Consider the following 12,017-nt stretch of genomic DNA (forward strand, 5'->3'; position numbering starts at 1 on the left):
AACAGTACCGAGGGGAGGTACAGGCAGGTAAAAAGTAGAATTATATGAGCAGTATATAGCCAACTTATATGTACAAAGGAAAAACCAATTTTTACATGTGAAAACTCTGAGGGGAATAGTTGATAGCAAACTAAGTAATTATATGAGCAAAAAATAGCAAACTTGTAAATACAGCGAAAATTTTTTTTTTTACATGTGTTAACTCAGGGGATTAGGAGCTCGCAAACAATTTTTACTTGAAAAAACTCTGAGGGGAATTAGTGGATAGCAAATAATAATTATATATATATATATAATTATTATATATATATTTATATACTGTTTTTAAAATGTACATTTTATCAAAACGATTTACAAAAATAATATAAACTAAAAAAGATTAGAAAATAAATTAAAAAAATAAAAATTACACAAATTGGTATAAACAATAGAACAGAGAATTTATATTTAAAAAATAAAGTTTTAAAAGAAAGAAAAGGTTGTGCTATCAAACGCCATAAATAAGTAAGGGGAGGGGGAAAAACGGGGAGGGGGCGGGTGGGTAAGTAATTGTTTTATAATGTTTTAATGGGTTGCAGAGGAAAATGCTATAAAAGGGTGGGAAGGGAGGAGGGATTGCAAAATTAATTATTGTGTATTTGATGAAGTATTGAATGCTAATTGAAACAGGTATGTTTTTCAGAGATTTTTTAAAGTGAAATGGGTTACGTAATGAGATGACATTATTTTGGGAGGAAGTTGTGGAGGCCTTGGGAAAAGTCTTAAAAATGCGGATTCCAAAAGATCCTAAGATATGCCTACTGCGCCTAACCAACGCGGCTATGGAAGACTTATCAGATTCAGATCGGAAGTTTCTGCAGAAAGCCCTGATCATCGTGGTGCAAACTATAATGTCCATGTGGATTACAAAGGACAGAACTACTGGAGAACAATGGCATGCTCGCCTGAAATCCTTACTACAGAACGAGTTAATGACGGCACAGTCGAAGAAGGAGGTGCAGATGATTTATTTCTCCATTTGGCACAACTTCTGGTAGTCACTCCCACAGGAACAAAGGGACCTTATTCTCAAAGCTACAAACTACTCTGCTGAAAACTTGAGCACCAAATCTTAGCCAGGGCAGATTTTTTTCTTCCCCCCTCTGACTATCTCTGCTCTTGCTGTGAAAAATAAAAGGGGGAAGGGGACAGTTATAAGGATGGTTTAATCTTATGTTGCTTGTTTGGAAGTCAATATTATACACACTGTAAAATTCAATAAATGTTAACAAAAAAAAAAAGTGAAATGGGTTAGTTAATTAACGGAGTGGATTCAGTAAAGAATTCCAGAGGGAGGGTCCAGCTACTGAGAACGCTCTCCTTCTGGTGATCTCTAGTCTTGCCAGTCGTGGTGATGGAATGTCTAATAGATTTTGTGTTAGTGATCTTGCGAAGCATAGAGCAAAGCCAAGTGGAGGAAGAATTGTGTATTAAACCATGAATGATGGTAAGTACTTTATATTTTATTCTGTATTTTATGGGTAGCCAGTGAAGGGATTGCAAGGTTGGTGTGATATGATTTCGAAGAGGGATACCAGATAGGATGCGGGCTGCGCTATTTTGAACTAATTGTAGAGGGTGAATTGTGGAGTCAGGTAAACGTAGGTAGAGAGCATTACAGTAATCCAGACCAGAGAAAATTAGTGACTGTAAAATAGTTCGGAAATAGTGACGAAAGAGTAGAGGACAGAGACGTTTTCAGAGTTGTAATTTGTAAAATGATTTTCTAATCAGTGAGGAGATGTGTTGTTTCATTGATAGATCCATATTTATGATAACTCCTAAATTTGTAGCATAGTTTGTTATTGGGATCGACACGCCATTTGTTACCAGATGAGGGGGTGGACCAATTGAGGAATCTGAAATAGAGGTTAAATGAACGACCTCAGTTTTTGACGGGTTCAATTTTAAACGATTGAGACATGGCATCTTAAAAGAGGTCTGTTCCACCACCAATAATGAGATAAGTAATAAGGTTTCATTTTATTAAAATTTTTTTGACAATCGAATGGTTTGTTTTACCTTGCTGGTAATCTGTATACATTTTTGCAACATGTTTGGGCATAATGTTTCTTCTTCACATATTGGCTCCTGATGAAGCAACATAGTTGCGAAACACTGGCCACTGTCGAGCCATTAACAGCATAAGACAGACATTTCTTGAAAATTCTAATTTTGAAAAAATATATTTGAAAGCACATGCTGACCAATACCACTGCAGATGATTGAGTAGTCCGGACGGCCTTGGTTTTCACAAGGCACTTTCAGGCCGATACCTAATGCAAATGCAAATACCTAATACGGCCATTAACATGCAAATGTATGTTGATGGCCCTATAGGGTTTTAGGTATTCCCGTGCGATTCAGAAAGGAAAATGTGCACCCTCCAACTTAATATCATGGCGATATTAAGTCGGAGGTCCCGAAAGTTTCCAAAAGTAAAAAAAAATTTGAAGTTGGCCCGCAGCTCGCGGGTTGTAAACTGGACGCTCAATTTTGCCGGTTTCCGGTCAGCGGGCTCGAGAACCGATGCCGGCAAAATTGAGCGTCGGCTGTCAAACTGGCTGACAGCCACCGCTCCTGTCCAAAGAGAGGTGCTAGGGACGCGCTAGTGTCCCTAGCGCCTCTTTTTACCTCCGGGCCTAATTTGAATACTGAATTGCACGCACAGGAGAGTGACCTGTGCGTTCGCCCGCTCTCCTGCGGACTTTACTGTATCGACCCATTTGTCAGGCTTGCTGATGTAGCTAGTATAAATGAAGAAAAAAGAATAAGATAAAACCAATGAACTAATAAATAGCGAAGTGAGTAGTGATTTTTTGGAGGTAATTGGTAGAATCCTTTTATATTGTTTTCATTCTTTATGTGGGATCAATTTGGCTCTTTTTTTGTGTTTTGAGGATTGAGTTGAGCCATGGATGTCTGGGATTTATCCTAATCAAATCACAGCTTGTGCCAATTTTATTTGGATTGTCCAAAACTCCTATTTTGGATGGGACTCATATTTAATCCAAATTGGTTTATCATCTTTGATCTAAACCTTAGCAGAATTCTCATAGTGTCTGTATTTCTATTTGTTTCTCAACATCTGGACACTATCATTGTACATATAAGTGTAGAAATGCCATACGGTGAATCAGCACTGGAAGGCAGGCCCTGCAGAAGCAGGTACAACATGCTATGATGCAGACACTGTCATCGCCCTACGGCACTGCACGATAGAATAGAGTTGATTGCTTCTGTTCCTTTATTTCACACTGTCTGAGGCGGTTTCTATGGAGATGGGGGAAGTGGTTAAAAAGATTGATAAACAGAATTTTGTAATATCAAATGGCCTAGAAGCCCGAGACAGTTTTTTGTTTCACTCACTTGCTACTGGTAGTGTTTATATAGCACAACTTCTTTGGCTTTTGTCATCTAGAACTTGGGAAGCTAATTTCTGCTATAAATAATGCCTCCCAGGTATCCAGGTGTGTGGTCCTAGGATGTGCCTTAATTTATCAGATTCAGGTAGCAGAAGCTCCAGAGCATGGGAAGCTGGAACCAGAGCATCTTCCTAGGCACTAAGAGTCCCTGTTTAATGTTTATATGGCTATGAAGAACTTTCAGAAAAATCTGTATGATGTTTCTTCCTGGCAAGCTTCAGTAACTGCTCCCAAGTTCCTGTGTCAGATGGTGTCAAAGAATTCCAGTCACCTGAGCCAGCGAATGCTTGGGGCGTCATGACTGGCCACAGATTTCATGCTGCACCGTTTCTTCACAATCATGCTGATGTACGCCTTCATGATCTTTGTAATCTCTGCCACCTGCAGGCATAGGAAGGAAACAGGACAGTCAGACCTTGGTTCACTACTATCAAATTTAAAGAGAAAAGTATTTGTCTAGACAAAATAAAATTACAGGAAAGCAACATCATTGGATACAGATGAGGCTTAATAAGACCAGGCAAGTGTTCAAGACATCTAAGACATTATTTATTTATTTAAAAAGTTTACATTCCGCATTTTCCACAACAAGCCCAATGTGGAGTACAAATAAAACACATAAACTAATAACAACTTCAAAGTACTGCAGTAAGGAACAATAAAACATTTACAATCACTGAAATGCTTCAGTGTAATAAATCGTTTTTAACCTTTTCCTGGTTAAGTGCTGCAGAATACTTGAGCTACAATTCTCTCTAAATGGAGTAATTAATGTACAAAGGAGCTTAATTAGCTTTAATCCCATAGCTTCCAGCACAGAATCGCTTCTAGTATCGTTGACAGACCACCTCATTTTGGGTCTCGACAAAGGACAATCATTCCTATTGATTCTTCTAGACCTCTCGGCAGCTTTCGACACCATTAACCACTCCATCCTCATAAACCAACTCTCGACCATTGGTATAACAGGTACGGCAATAATCTGGTTCAAAACTTTCCTCAGCAACAGAGGCTACAAAGTTAAAATCCACAATAAAGAATCCCCCGCCATGACTCACCTGTAGGAGTCCCTCAGGGTTCTGCTCTATCACCCACGCTCTTCAATATTTACCTCCTTCCACTATGCCAGCTTCTAACAAGTCTAAATCTTAAACACTTTCTCTACGCTGACGATGTCCAGATAGTGATCCCCCTTAAAGAATCCCTCTCTAAAACTCTCGATCATTGGGAATCATGCCTTCAAAAAATCAAGAGCCTTCTTGCCAGTCTAAATCTCATATTAAATGCTGCAAAAACAGAATTACTGCTCATCTCCCCAGAAATCAGCAACACCTCCTCTTCTCCTCCAGCTATCTCACTCTCCACCCAAGTGAGAGACTTAGGAGTTATAATTGATAACAGGATGAATCTGAAAGCATTTGTCAACCGTACAACCAAGGACTGTTTCTACAAACTCCAAGTTCTGAAAAGGATAAAACCTCTATTTCACTCTAATGATTACAGAACAGTACTACAAGCTTTAATCTTCTCCAAGATTGATTATTGCAACGCCATCCTACTAGGCCTCCCATCATTGTACACCAAACATCAACAGATGGTCCAGAATGCGGCGGCAAGAATTCTCACCAACACCAGGAGAAGAGACCACATATCACCTATCCTAAAACACACTGGCTCCCTATACACTTCACAATCATCTTCAAATCCATCACATATAAATCCATCCACCACCTTACAACACTTGACTTACAATTCCTGCTCAGCCATCATCACTCCACAAGACCCACCAGAGAAGCATACAGAGGATCCCTCCAAGTACCTCATATCAAATCCACTCGACACATAACTTTAAGAGAACGGGCTCTCTCAACAGCTGGACCAGCACTCTGGAATTCCATCCCTCCGAATCTCCGACAGAAGCCCTGCCTCCCAACATTCCGAAAAAGACTTAAGACCTGGTTATTCAAACAAGCTTTTCCGGACCCCTCCTAATTGCTGCCTCATCAACTTCCACAACTCAGTCACAGCTGCCCTTGTAAATAACACCACGAGACGTTAATCCAGTTCAGTATTTCTCTACGCCACTAGTTCGATGTTAATCTACTTCTGTATTTCCCTTTCTCTCCCAGTTCGATTTCCCTTGTTATTTGTAACAGCAATTTCCTTACACTTGTTTTTAGTTTTAATGTATTTGCACCCCTGTTTAACTGTAAACCAGCATGATGTGATTGTATCATGAATGCCGGTATATAAAAACCTTAAATTAAAAATAAATAAATAAATAAATAATTTGTTTAGTGAGGTTTGAAGCTCCCTCTAGTGTCAGCTAGTGGTTCCTAGTGCTGCTAAGGTGAGACTGAAGGAGATAAGAAATAGGGCTTACTTTATTATAACCCCACATCTGTGGAATTCTGCTTTGTTGGTGGTTCCTAGTGTAGCTAAAATGAGGCTGCAGGAGACGAGAAATGGGGCTTTCTTTAGTATAACCCCACATCTGTGGAATTCTGCTTTGTTAGTGGTTCCTAGTGTTGCTAAGGGGAGGCTGCAGGAAATGAGACAGACTTCCTCCTAGTGGCCCTGAAGCTGCCGCTGCCTTTTCCAGACACCACCGCTCTTTGCGGCAAGGGGAGCCGCCCTCCGACATCCTTCTTCGTGGCGTGTGCCGCCGATGGAACTCTGGCTGCAGCGGGGAAGCCACCGCTGGGATTCCCTCTAGTGGCAGGAAGCCACCACCACTGCTGTCTCCATCTATGCAGCCTGTGCACCGTCATCGGGGCCTCCCATGTGGCATGGAAGCTGCCTCTGGCCTTCTCCATTGTGGCCTGGAAGCCGCTATTCTCGGTCCTGTTCCCAAGTCCTCTAGGCGCACAGCCGTGCCTCCTCCCAACATTTAAAGGGCCAGCGGTGGGAAAAGCCCATGGCTCCACCGGAAGCCAGCCTCAGTTAACTTCCTGCTTCAGCCCTATAAAAGGGCTCAGTTCCTATTCCTCGGGGTCTTCGTATCGGATCCCATGGTTGTCCATGTTCTTCTTTGCCGGTCAGGGTCCTCCGTGGTCTTCACGTGTCTAAGATGGAATGAAAAGCCATGTCTTTGATGATCCTGGTCTCGTTCCTCATCAGAGCTCCTTTGTTGCCTTGTTCTAGTTCCAGATGACCTGATGTTTCAGATGTTCCTTGGTCCTGATATTCAGAAGTCCTGATGTCCCAGAGGTTCCATTGTTCCATTTCCTGAAGTCCTGATGTTCCTGAAGTCTTCCAAGTTCCAAGTTTTCCAGCTCTTCAAGTCCTCCAGATGACCACCCCGAGGGTAAATCTGTATTGATCCAGTTCCTGTTTCTGGTCATTGGAGCTTCGTTTGGTTGGATCCCCTTCCGGCACTTGTCCGCGACCAGCCTTCCCAGTTTGTGTAGGGGGTGCAGTAGGACAGGGTGGTCCCGTGACCAGCCCTTGGTGGGCTGTGTAGAGCACCCTGAGGGACAGTGCCCACCTGTACCTTTCAAGTTCCAAGCCTTTCTCTGAGACTTCCAAGTTCCAAGTCCTCAGCCTCCATCTGGCTTCACGCACTCTTCGTTCCCAAGCGGCAGGTCCGGAAGGGTTTCCGAGTGGCCGGAGGACTACTCCTGAGACCAGCATTGCGTTGCTGGGTCTCATTGGTTCGTGTAGATCCAGCAGAGGGCTGACCCTGCCTTGTTCCTGTTCCGAGTTCCTTGCCTTAGTTCCAGTCCTGTCTTGTTCCTGTTCCGCCCGTGCTTGCATACTCTCACCTCCCACAGTGTGCCTTGGGGCTCCTCCCTGAGACATGCAGTGGTTCAGGGGCTCACGCTCTCATATCAGCTAGCTCCCGCGCCTCCATGTTCTCAACACCAGCCGTAGGCCATGCCCGCAACACTCTCCTGTGATTAAAAGGTTCTCCCTATTCACGGAAAGAGCTTAATTATACACTGGGTAATACATAATATGTGTACCCTCATTCAGCAAATAGCATAGATAATTCCTTACCAGGATCTTTGTATTCCTGCATTGGTGAGCACAGTCTCCTTAATCAGAGAATCTGTCCCACTGGTATATTATCTATAAGATGATGTGGATGAAAACTGGTATAATGCAATACTGTATTTCTATCCATCCTTTTATGGTAAATGGATGTTGTTAAACAACCTCCATCCTTACTGATCATAATATCCAAAAATGGAATGCTATCATGATGGCATGTAAAATCAAACTTTAAATTAGTATTTAATGTACTAATACATTCTATTAATTCCCACAATAGATGTTCAGGTCCAGATCAGATAAAAAAAAGACATCATCAATGAAACATTTCCACTTAATCAGATAGTCTGCATCTATAGATCTATTAATGTATGTAACTGTTACAATTCCCGGTCTCAAGAAGCCTGTTCTTACCTCTCAGAACCGGGCCTGGGCCATGGCCCTTCTCACTCCGGCTGCGCCTGTCGGCTGCTGCCGCAATCTTGCCACTTCCCAGCTTGGCCCTGGACTGCTCCTTACCTCCTCCTCTGTGTCGGAGGGGTGCTGCCACCTCGACCTCCACATAGGCTACCTCCCAGCCGTGGTGAAGGAACGATGCCATGCCAGCTTGCTTGGCCCCTGCTCCTAGGCGTGTGCGCGTGTCGCCGGTCTGAATTTAAAGGGGCCGCGGTGGAAAAAGTTCCCGTCGCCCCTAGTGATGACGTTGCCAGCCCTGGGTATATAAGGCAATCTCTGACAGTCGGAGCTTGCCTTGGCAACGGGTCTCCTCACTCTCATTTGCTCGAGTTCCTGAGTTGCTGTTCCAGTTCCTGCGCTCCTGTTTCTGCTGCCTGCCTCTGACCTCTGGACCGGACTTGACCACGCATTCTGCTGCCTGCCTCTGACGTCTGGACCGGACTTGACCACACCTTCTGCTGCCTGCCTCTAACCACTGGATTGGACCTGACTATGCCTCTTGTATATAGTATTTTATCTTTGTTCTCCCCTCTTTATTTCCTACTCCCAGTTAAGGCATCCTTGTTATAATGTAACTTTATGCTCCTTCAAATTGGCTTTTGTTACTTGGTTACAGTTACCGCTTAGTTCGATGTAAACCGAGTTGATTTGATTTGTATCAAGAAAGTCGGTATATAAAAGCCTTAAATAAATAAAATAAATAATAAATATGCCTCATGGCTCTATCCTCCTGGACCAGGTCTGGCCACGCTCTCTGCCTCTTGCTTGTCCTACTGGACTGGATCTGATACCGCTCTTGGCTTCGACCTCAAACCTCTCTCTCCTGGTTGCCACCGTGCTCCCTTGTCAACTCCCTGGGATCATCACGCAGCGGCCCACCTTAGACCAGCCAGACCCGGTACCCAAGGGCTCAACCTGTGGGAAATGTGGGCTGGTAGTGGCGAAGCTTCAGCTGGCCTCTGCTTCCCATCCGGCCTCGCCACCCAACGGTGGGGACCTGTGGGACCTGTGTTAGTGCCACCTGTGGGGTTTCCCCCACAGGTGGCGCCAACACCACCTCGGGCCAAGGATCCACGAATGCAACAGGTTGCCAAGGCCATGGACCCGTCTGAAGCAGCCACCTTACAGGCCATCCCAGGCCTGGCGCTCAAGATCCAGCAACAGCAGCAGATCCTTGAAGCTTTGGCGGCTTCCATCGAGCGGCTCAATGCCCATCTGGACGCCAGTCACATTCCTGCTGTGCCACTGTCAGCTCCCAGCCCCCAAACGCAGCCATTTCACTCCAAGCTCTGCCTCACTTCAATGGTGACCCCGTACATTGCAGAGGTTTCATTAACCAATGCTACTTGCACTTCACACTTCAAGCCGCCGCCTTCCCAGATGCCATGACAAAGACTACCGTCATCCTCTCAAGACTCGAGGGCAGGGCCCTATCCTGGGCTTCCCCGCTCTAGGAGCGCTCCGATATCCTCCTCCAGGACCTGCCTCATTTCATCGCCAAATTCCAGAAAACCTTCAACGACTCAGGGAGGATCGTGAATGCAGGTTACACCTCCTGCACTCCATCAGGGCCGACAGCCCCTCAGTGATTATATAATAGAGTTCCATACGTTGGCCTCCAAGCTGGCTTGGCAAGAGGACTGCCTCCATCCCATTTTTCTGAATGGGCTATCTGCCCCCTAAAGGATGAACTTGCTGCCCGTGAGTTGCCCGACTCCCTGGAGGGGCTGATTAACCTAGCCGGTCATATTGATTGTCGAGTCCAAGAACGCAGCCAGGAGCTGCGGTCTACCTATCGTTCTCCTTCTGAAGCAACCCAGCCGGGTCCCACCAGAGAAGGGTCCCCGTTGGGAGCTTCTAGACCCCAAACTTCCAAAGAGCCCATGCAGCTGGGCTGTGGCAAATTATCCCCCGAGGAATGCTTTCGCAGGAGACAGTCTGTGTTCTATCTATATTGCAGAGCCGAGGGGCATCGTCTTGCCAAATGCCCACTCCGTCCGGGAAACTCCCCAGTCTAGGGCCAGCAGGGGCCCTGACCCTAGGCATGGCTAATCCGGCCCTTCAGCTGTCACTCCTGGCCAAACTCTCTGGTGGTACCCGCTCCTCTCCCACGCTAGCCCTGGTCGACTCTAGAGCTGGCAGGAACTTCGTGTGGGAGGACCTGGCACATCACCTGCAAATCCCCATCAAGATGCTCGAGGTACCCCTGTCCATTGCCTCCATACTCAGGGATCCTCTGCCAGGGAGGATATCCCGGGTCACTGTATCCGTCCAACTGCAGGTCGGCAGCCTCCACCATGAGGAGATTGAGTTATTCATTCTGGAAAAGTCCATCCATCCGGTGGTCCTAGGCCTGCGGTGGCTCCAACGCCACTTCCCCCAGTTCGACTGGGCCACCCTGCAGCTTTCAGAGTGGGGTCCTCGCTGTTGGGAATTCTGTCTACAGCCTGTTGCACTGGTGGAAGGCTCCCAGCCTCTCTCACTTGCCACTGCAACCCCTGGGATAGCAGCACCTTACTCCGACTACGCCAATGTCTTCTCCAAGCAGAAGGCCAACATCCTACCACCTCTATGAAAATGTTGAGATTACTTACCTGATAATCTCCTTTTCCTTAGTGTAGAGTGACAGATGGACTCAGAACGAATGGGATAGTATCCGCGTGCTAGCAGTTGGAGACGGATCTGACGTCAGCACGGGGTATATATATCCCCACAGGAAGCGTAGCAACTTAGTAATCTTCCTTGCAAAAGCTGTTATGGATGTGTGTACTGACGCTCAGTGAAAAGTGAAACAGGATTCCCCTGACCGATTGACAGTAGCTGGAGACCGCCAGCATTCACAACCGGAAGGCGTTAACACCTGGTAGAGTGTACGCTCTTATAGAAATAAATGACATGGCTTACCTTGAATCGGTGAAACCCATGTACACAGGCAGCTGGGCGGGATGCTGAGTCCATCTGTCTACACTAAGGAAAAGGAGATTATCAGGTAAGTAATCTCAACATTTCCTGGCATGTAGCCAGATGGACTCAGAACGAATGGGATGTACAAAAGCTTTACTCCCAGCCTGGGCGGGAGGCTGCCTGAGGACCATGTAGGACCGCCCTCGCAAATGCTGAGTCCTCCCTGGCCTGGACATCCAGACGGTAGAACCTGGAGAAGGTATGGAGGGAGGACCACGTTGCCGCTTTATAGATTTCTGCAGGCGACAGCATCCTGGATTCTGCCCAAGATGCCGCTTGTGCTCTGATAGAATGAGCCTTGACTTGTAGAGGCGGAGACTTCCCGGCCTCCACGTAAGCTGCTCTGATAACTTCTTTAATCCAGCGGGCGATGGTGGGCCGCGAGGCCGCTTCACCTTGCTTCCTCCCGCTGTGCAGGACGAACAAATGGTCCGTCTTTCGCAGTTCTTGTGTCACTTCCAGATATCTGGGCAGCAATCTGCCAATGTCGAGATGGCGTAATAAACGCCCTTCTTCAGATTTCTTCAAACCCGCCGTGGTAGGCAAGGATATGGTTTGGTTAAGATGAAACTGTGAAACCACTTTAGGTAGAAAGGAGGGAACCGTAAGAAGGTGGATAGCCTCAGGAGTGATTCTGAGAAAGGGATCACGGCAGGACAGTGCTTGTAGCTCTGAGATGCGGCGTGCCGAACATACCGCCAATAGGAACACCATCTTCAAGGTTAGAGAACGGAGAGACAGTACCCGAAGGGGTCGGAAGGTGGATCCCGCGAGGAAATCCAAAACAAGATTGAGGTTCCATAAGGGCACAGGCCACTTTAGTGGCGGACGAATATGCTTGACTCCTTGCAGGAAGCGAGAAACATCTGGGTGCTTGGCGATGGTCTTGCCATCCCTTCTGGGACCATAGCAAGACAGCGCAGCCACCTGAACTTTGATGGAGCTGAGGGAGAGACCCTTCTGAAGTCCATCCTGCAGGAAATCCAACACAATAGGGATTGTGGTCGCATGTGGATTGGTGCCGTGAGTGTCGCACCACGCTTCAAATACTCTCCAGATCCTTACGTAGGTAAGGGACGTGGAAAACTTACGAGCTCGGAGGAGTGTATCTATCACGGGCTCCGAGTAACCTCTTTTCTT

General features: G+C 46.1%; 1 protein-coding gene and 1 long non-coding RNA gene across 2 annotated transcripts in view; one reads left to right on the top strand and one right to left on the bottom strand.

Annotated features, from left to right (window-relative positions):
- The window catches only part of LOC115093340, a 77,277-nt gene extending 75,663 nt beyond the window's left edge, over positions 1-1,614 (top strand). Inside the window, exon 3 of the long non-coding RNA XR_003857297.1 lies at positions 683-1,614. This is a non-coding gene — a long non-coding RNA (uncharacterized LOC115093340). The remainder of the gene's footprint in view (positions 1-682) is intronic.
- A 2,055-nt stretch (positions 1,615-3,669) lies between these two features.
- LOC115093339 (unconventional myosin-X-like) overlaps positions 3,670-12,017 on the bottom strand; it is a 556,890-nt gene continuing 548,542 nt past the window's right edge. Inside the window, exon 42 of the mRNA XM_029604967.1 lies at positions 3,670-3,845. Coding sequence (XP_029460827.1) covers positions 3,732-3,845 — 114 coding nt within the window. The 3' untranslated portion in view covers positions 3,670-3,731. The remainder of the gene's footprint in view (positions 3,846-12,017) is intronic.

The sequence above is a fragment of the Rhinatrema bivittatum genome, chromosome 6 (assembly GCF_901001135.1).
Source record: "Rhinatrema bivittatum chromosome 6, aRhiBiv1.1, whole genome shotgun sequence".
Lineage (NCBI taxonomy): Eukaryota > Metazoa > Chordata > Amphibia > Gymnophiona > Rhinatrematidae > Rhinatrema > Rhinatrema bivittatum.